Source organism: Nomascus leucogenys, chromosome 23, assembly GCF_006542625.1.
Source record: "Nomascus leucogenys isolate Asia chromosome 23, Asia_NLE_v1, whole genome shotgun sequence".
Lineage (NCBI taxonomy): Eukaryota > Metazoa > Chordata > Mammalia > Primates > Hylobatidae > Nomascus > Nomascus leucogenys.
In genome coordinates, this window is record NC_044403.1 from 12,568,065 (window position 1) to 12,576,204 (window position 8,140).

The 8,140-nt window shown below is 40.3% G+C and overlaps 1 protein-coding gene across 1 annotated transcript; it reads right to left on the bottom strand.

The window, feature by feature from the left end:
• Positions 1 to 2,383: 2,383 nt before the first annotated feature.
• On the bottom strand, positions 2,384 to 8,140 carry SPX (spexin hormone). Its single transcript, XM_030804442.1, has 5 exons — positions 7,967 to 8,140; positions 7,740 to 7,797; positions 7,143 to 7,205; positions 5,843 to 5,926; positions 2,384 to 3,779 (listed from the first exon to the last, which is right to left on the bottom strand). The coding sequence occupies exons 2-5, from the start codon at positions 7,759 to 7,761 to the stop codon at positions 3,721 to 3,723; spliced, it is 228 nt and encodes a 75-aa protein (XP_030660302.1). The 5' UTR covers positions 7,762 to 7,797; positions 7,967 to 8,140; the 3' UTR covers positions 2,384 to 3,720.

Genomic DNA, 8,140 nt, shown 5'->3' on the forward strand with positions numbered 1-8,140 from the left:
AGAAGGCTCTTGTCTAGTACAGTGCCTTGTGCATAATAGTTGCATAGATAAATGGTCTTATTGGGAGACATAGAAGTTCAAAAAATTGTTGCTTTTAAAGAATGTATTTATTTATAAGTTGAAGGACAGGAATGATAGAAAAAGTGTGTGGTGCCTGATCAGCTGAGAGAAAGACCCGTTTTATGGATTGTACCACCTTCTATGGTTTGAATGTTTGTGTGCCCCCCCAAATTCATATATAGGTGCTCCTCAACTTACAGTGGGATGGTGTTTGGATAAACCCACCGATATTTTCTTATTTCCTTCCTTCCTCTTTCTTTCTTCTTTCTTTCTCTTTCTTTCCTTTCTCTCTCTCTCTCTCTCTTTCTTTGTTTTTCTTTCTTCTTCTTTTTTATTTTTTGACATAGTCTTGCTCTGTCACCCAGGCTGGAGTGCAGTGGTGTGATCTTGGCTCACTGCAACCTCCACTTCCCAGGCTCAAGCAATTCTGGTGCAGCAGCCTCCCAAGTAGCTCAGACCACAGGCATGTGCCACCACACCTAGCTAATTTTTGTATTTTCTTTTTAGTAGAGACAGGGTGTCGGCATATTGGTCAGGGTGGTCTTTGAACTTCTGGCCTCAAGTGATGTGCCCACCTTGGCCTCCGAAAGTGCTGGGATTACAGGCATGAGCCACCTTGCCTGGCCAACCCACTGATATTTTTAATTTATAATGGGCCTATCAGAATATAAATCCATGGTAAGTCAAGGAGTGTACTGTGTATTGCCTTCATCCAATCATAAAGTTGAAAAATCATAAATCGAACCGTCGTAAGTTGGGCCTGTCTGTATTGAAATCCTAATCCCCAATGTGATGGTATCCACAAAGGAGGCAGAGCCTTTCGGAAGTGATTAGATCATGTGGGCAGAGCCCTCATGAATAGGATTACTGCCCTTATAAAAGAGGTCCCAGAGAGCTGCCTTGCCCTTTCCACCACATGAGGACACAGCAATAAAGGGCCATCCATGAGAAATGGGCCTTCTACCAGACACTGATTCTGTTGACACCTTGATCTTGAACTTCTCAGGCTCCAGAATTGTGAGAAATAAATTTCTGTTGTTTATAGGCCACACGGTTTGTGGTATTTTGTTTTAGCAGCCTGAACTGATCAAGACACTACCGTCTCTTCCATGGTAGGAGTTAGAGTGAACAGAACTGGTTTTACATATGCAGATGAGAACATAAATGTTACAGGCATTATACTAATAGTTTTCCAGGGTACAAGGAAGACTCAGGAGAGGGACTACTTAAGTCTACTTAGGGAGGTCCAAAGAGTCTTCACTGAATGAGCCCAAATGTCTATGAGTAATATGGGCGATAAAATGGCCCATTTCACACAGTGGTTGTGAGGATCAAATCAAATTAAAAATGAGCTCTTTCTAAAGGAATTTACAGCCCAGTATGAAGCGACTGAACAGAATGAAGTTACATTCCCAACTTCCCTTTCTTTGTGGTCAAGATAAAATGATGTAATTCAAGGTTGTAAGATACACATTTTCATTTATCATAACCAGGTAAAGAAGAAATGCAAGCTGGAGGCTAATCTGAACAAGCCAGCTCCACTTCACCTTCTTCTCTCCTCTCTTAGGAACACAATGATGGTATTGGGGGAGCGAAGGCAACTACTGGAAAACAAAGAATAATTAGGAGCCCAGGATGGAGGCCAGATAGCCGAGGTAGGCTATAGAGGCAAAAAAGAGAAGGGCAATGAGAACTGTGCAGAAACTGGCTGAAAGCCCTCCCTGCAGATCGAGGTATTCTAGTGCATGTATCTGCTGAAGGCAGAAAATTCCCAATTTTAAAACGTAAGCCATATAATGTGAAGGTTTTATGATCTATGATCACTTGTTCATTTTGGTTCTTTAAAAATCTAGAAATAAACAGAATATAGACACCATAAGAGAGTTGGAAAGTTATAGAAAATTGGGAATAGGGACCTTTTAATTAATCAGCATATTTGTACATAAGAACATTCAAGGAATTTGAGTACTTAGAATACTTGGAGCTATATTTTAACAGCTATTGATCATTGAGATAGCTTTTAAAACAATGGTTAGTATGACATTTTTGAGATTGTTCTGGTTAGTTGTAGGAAGAATTATTTCATAAGATAGATGTTAAAAGTGTTCTTCGAATACACATACTATTTGAATAGTCAGTTTGTACAAGTTTATGTCTGATGGGTAAATAATTTTTAATGTCCCACCCCTCCTAATGGTGAAGTGGTTAGGACTCTGTATAAATAAAGAACAATGCTTTTGGAAAGAATTTTCACTAAATCGGATGTAAGCACTACCTAGTAAGTCTACTTTCAAATCAAATCATAATTAATGACAGGTGCCTATTATAATGCCATACAGATATTTTAATGCTCACAAGTCATTTTTTGACAGAGATCAACATTACATTAACTTGAATTTAGTTTCATTATTAAATTATGAAACAAGATACAGATAAATCTTATAAGCAGAGTTCTGATTACTTAACACAGTGAAATTGCAATTCCAAGTTACAGAGACATTCACATAAAGATATTCTTGAGCTACTAAATAATGGCTAAATACTGATGACAATAAGAATTAGTACTTTCCACTTATGACATTTGTCAATAACAACTCTGATTAGGTAAAAAACAATTAACATGATGGTCATATTATAATTCTAAATAAATACATTATTATGTTTGCCACAGGAGTATGTGTGCATGCGTGTGTGGGTGTATGTGCGTGTGTGTGTATTCAGATGGTACTGAACTCAAGTTGGCTTTTAAAAAGGAGAAGATCAGGCATATTACTGTGCACTTACATTATCAGAGTGATTTATGTAATGCTATGATGTCAAATAAAACCTAGAGTCTAGTCAATTAGAGTAAGCAGAGTACTTGAATCTGTTGAGTCTGTTTGGTCATGGAAAATGAGTTACCTTTAACAAAACTGGCTTGTTCCCTTCTTCCAATACGTAAACAACAGAGTGTGTCTCCATCTGCTTATTTCCCAGTAACTTTTAGATTTCTAAACTGAATGCAAGGTAATTCCCAAAGAGCACAAAGGGAGCTCTGAGCTCTGGATTTTTGGCAAACCTTCTACCTCAATGACTGTCTCCTCTCAGCAACCACACTGAAGTGTTCCTGTTACAGGGCTTCTCCCCAGTCATCCAATTTCTCTTCTTAATTGATCACTCCTGGATGAGCTATAGAGAGTCGTACTCTCCTATTTCGCATGCTGCCACGTTTCTCACCTTCCTCCCACCTTCTTGGGGATGGGATAAAAGGAAAACAGAGAAGGAGAATTTCTGCTGAGTGAAAACAAAATGCAAGTGGGTAACAAAATGAAAAAAAAACACACACACAACTAAGATCAAGACAGGTACTGGCTATAGTTAAAAGGAAAGAACACTTTAGTCTTCAGCCTTATAATTATAAATATTCTAAGAAACTCAAGAGTAAGACACAAAGTGATCTAAAAACATTTTTGGCCATCTAAACAGGACCTGAAGCAATGAAAGAAGAAGACGTTGTTCTCAGCTAAGCATCCTATATATATATTTTGTTTCTGAAAGAATAAAACTATCTGTGTGTGTTCTTAAGATTATAAACAGAATAAAAGGGTCCAAAGGTTTTATTCACATGGTTCATGTTTTCAAAGAGAATAGAACTATAATTAAACATAATCTAGTATATTTTCACCAGTTAAGCAGACTGTCTTCCAGGAATCTGGTTTGATCAAAGTTTTTTTCTTCATCTGTAAGAAAAAAAATTGTTTAAAATAAATATACACTCTGTGTTTTAATAGAGGAAAAGGTAAGACAAAGAGAATCTCAGGAAATAAACATTAAGCCTTCTAAGCTATGTTAACTCATGGACTCTGCTACTGAAAATTTAAACAATATGGCTTTTGATTTGTTCAGTTTAAAATCTTTTCTTCTCAGCTTGGGACACATTGCGGAATTCATATTTTACATCTGAACCTCTATAATGACTGAAACTACAGTATGGTATATCTGGTAAAAATCTCAAAAGCCATGTGTCTTGCTCTCACAGATCGACTTATGTCTAAAATGCCCACCATAAAAATAATTCACTTGCATCAAAGGACTGTCTCTTTATATTTCCTGTTAAAATGGATCTTACTCGGGAAAGATGACATGGGAACACATTTGCAAATGTTCTTTTATTAGGGGAGCTAGAGTTCTGGGGAGGAAATGAGATAAAAAGAAGAGGCACTCGTTTGCTGGGTGGAATTGCGAAAATTTAGAGCATGAGGTATCACATCTGAGGTGAGGATACTTAAAGAGTTAGACAATAGCAGGTTCCTGGGACTCTAAAAATAGGCTAGAATGACTAAAAGTTACAATAAGGTAGGGAGAAGGAGCGGCCAGGGGCAAAGTGCATCTACTAATTTCTTCTAAGATCACCTCCAGATAAAAGCACATTCTTTCAGTTAGTTGCAATATAATTTGAATGTTTGGGTTACATCTTAACCTGAATTTCTAGCACACTTTAAACTATTGCAGAAAATGGGCTTCTCTTTAAAGGGAAGGAAGAAAGCAAAGCAAAACAAAACAAAACCAGAACTGCATCCCTGTATAAATTCCACTGAAACCGTAATTCACTAAATAAGAGCCTTCTAAATAATATTGAGGTAGTATAGAATAAAAATACTAAAGAAGACTAGTGATTTATCAGTATCTGATAAATCATATGGGAATCAAAAACTTTTCTATCAATTTAGACTAATAAAATTAGTGATTTCGTCTTCAGAGACAATCCACTTAGAAAGCTTCAATAATTAAAAAATATATATATTTATTTTCCAAAAAAGACTTGAGATGGGGACCTTTTATCACATCCTTTCCTCGAATTGCTAATGAAGATACCTCTCCTCTTTAAATTTAGCTCTTTCTTGTCCATTATAGGTCACTTTCCTTTCTGGCTCTGCACATCTTCCCAATAATCAAATCTAAAATGTCACTATTAACCAATCTCCATCAGAGCTCTTTTCGTACTGACTTCAAAAATCGCTGGGTTCCATGTCTTGGGTTTTAAAAAAAACACCTTGGATACAGCATCCTCTACCCATTATTCAACTATTTCACACCTTTTCACTGCAAGAGTTTTGAGAGTCATGCCAGCTCTCCAGAGCCTCAGACCTTCTTTCTCTTAACTTTGCAGTTTACTTTCTTGTATCACATTCTGTAAACAAAGTTTCAGATATGGAATAGCAGCAGCAAGCTGTGTCACTGGGCAGGAGGTGGGGGGAAGGCCTGTGACACACTGTTTAATGTCCCCTGAGTTCTGTATTCTCACTAACCATTCTGCTATAGTAAACATTCTGATGGTTTCCATCCCTGGAAAGTTTCAAGAGGAGAATGATCAGTAGCATCAACTACTGAATGAATTCTGGGATACTCTCTTATTCTGATTTTCCTCTTACCTTTCTGCTTGCTCCTTTTAATGTCCCTTCACTGGTACTGCTTCCCCCCATTTCTCTTGATTTTTGGGTGTTTTATTGTCTTCCCTTTTCCCACTATATCTAAGCCCTGGAAGGTATCTCCATTCTCATGATTTCAACTTTTATTAACTGGCTCTGAAGTTCCTGTTTTCAAACTTGACCAATCATCAGAATAATGTGGAAGAACTTCTTAAGGACAGAGATTCTTGGGCCTCACTCAAGCAGTACAGAGTTAGAATCTCTGGGCCAAATGCCAAGAAATTCTGGGGGAGGGGTGTCGCACTCAACACAGAATCCCGAAAGTAAGCAAAGCTCTTCTGTTATGCAGGTGAAAGAGGCCACTATGCTAGTACCTTCTGGTGATTTCTGAAGGGACGCCAGTAAGATGGTTGCTGCCTCTGGCATAGTTAGTAGTCGGGGATTTGGGCTTCGTCTTTCTGCAGAAACAAAAATGTATACAGATTCTGTTAGCATTTATATATTCATGTAGATAAGTCCTATTCTAACATGCAGCAATACTAGAAAAACCTCTGTGAAATAGATTTTGACCCCTCAACAAAGGACTACTTACGCAGAAGACTAACTTTTTATAAATGGAAACATGTCACAATTGCCTTGGAAATGACTTACAATTGGTTACGTCAAGTTTGCAAACAGGGTATGGAAGAGAATTTTAAACTATACGCCAAAGAGAATTTCAGATAATAATTTAACCCTTGTGGCCGAATATAAGGTAATTATTTGACTGAAGGAGTATCTGCCAAGAATTCAAAGTTATTTCAGATCTAAGTTGGAAAAAAGACAAAATTGTTCTGATTCAGCACAAAACACGATTTCTAATTTTGGGCAACTGAAGTTGAGAAACGAATCTTAACCTCATAAAATAAATAAGCTCAATTACACAGCATGTTTGAAGAGCCTAAACAAAAATTTAAGCACCTACTATGTGTTCAACAGTGTTTGGTATTTTTCCAAGTAAGTATACTTTTTAATTTTAGCATTTCAATCTTTACAATTTCATTGAATTGTATTGTTATTTGTTAATACAATACAATGGAAAGGTTTATCATGAAAAAGAACAATCCCTGGTCCCATCCTTAACTGCCCGCATGTTACTTTTGATTTTGAACCTTTGATAGTTCTTTCTAGTACAACAGAAGCATACATTTGAAGTTCCTAGGTAAGTTCTTATTTTAATAATAACAGCGTTTAAGAGGAGGCTGAGTAAAGTTGCTGCATAAACGCGCAGATACATTTCTAGAAGCATTTGCATAGTTCTTCCTATCTCGCCTTACCCCTCTGAGCTGAACCTCAGGCCCTAACTCCCTGGGGACCTCTGCACACCCTGGCAGCCAGAGGGCTGGCTGAACAGCCGCAAGCCAATAAGGCTTGGGGAGCCGCAGCGCCAGCCTCGGCCGCCCTTGCCACCATTGGCGCGGGGCTGGACGCGCAAGCTCCCAGCTCCGGAGCTCGGCATTGAGCCGCTGCTGCCAACCCGGGCTGCGCTCGCGCGGACTGTATCTGAGGGCTCCTCAGAGCCGCGTCTTTCCGGTGAGGAGACGCTTTCTTTCGGCACCAGCGCGGAGGAAGCCCTGCCCGCCCCATCCTATTCCAAAAACGCGGGACTAGCGCCCTTCACCCTTGGTCACTCACCCGGCAGTGGCCTGTCGGAGAGGTCCTTTCTCCGGCTCTGGTCGGAGATGAAGCGGCGACCCTCTGCGAAAACGAGACCCGGGGCTCAGCGTCCGCCCGGCCCGGGACAACCCGGGCTTAAACCTCTGCTCCTCCCGGCACAGCGCAGTCCCCGGTCGTGGGGAGGGGGCAGGTTGCTGCAGGTTAGGGTCGCGCGGGGCTGCCAAGTTTCCAGCGCTCCCAGCGCAACCCCGGGCTGAGCCAGGAGCCCTGCAGACCTGGAGGAAAGCCCCGCGCCTGACCGGACGCCGCAAGGGCGCTTTGGCGCGGAGGTCGGGTTAGTGCGATATTTCCCAGGCAACCCGAGTCCCCATTTGGACCAAGACAAGCAACCCTCCAGTTTTGGATGGATAATTTCTAATAAGGATGGAGGATTTCCAGTAATCAGGGACTCTTCCCCTCCCCCACCCCTCCCTCACCTACCAGTCTCTTTGATGGCCTCGATGATTTAAGGGAATAAACTCGACATTATTCTCTCTCCGTAACTCTCCATCTATCTGTTCATGACTCCTAAGGGTCTTCCGTTATTGTAGGAAGAGCAAAATATTTGGAACTTACGTGCCCCTTTCAGGTAGAGCATAGCTTGAGGAGTCCAGTTCCTTCTCTCCAACAGTCTCTATAGCCAGGGAGAAGGGAAGAGCAGTTAATAAAACATTGCAGCTCAGTCCTCTATTACAGCAAAATAAAGAAAAAAAGAAGAGAATAAAACAAGAAGGAATAAAGAAAGAGCAGAGTGGACACACAGTGCGCATTGTTTTAAATTTTTTTAGTTTGCATTTGATTACCTGCGGAGCGCAGCTGGAGTTTCCCAGGAAAACAAACACCAGGAAAAGAGCCAAGGTTGTTGCTGCCAGACTTCTGAGTCCCTATATGAAGCGATCAACCAGAAAGGGTCATTTCTCTGCCAATAGGATCTTCTGCTTCCTTCCTTGACGCCTGGACAATTACAGACCCCTTAC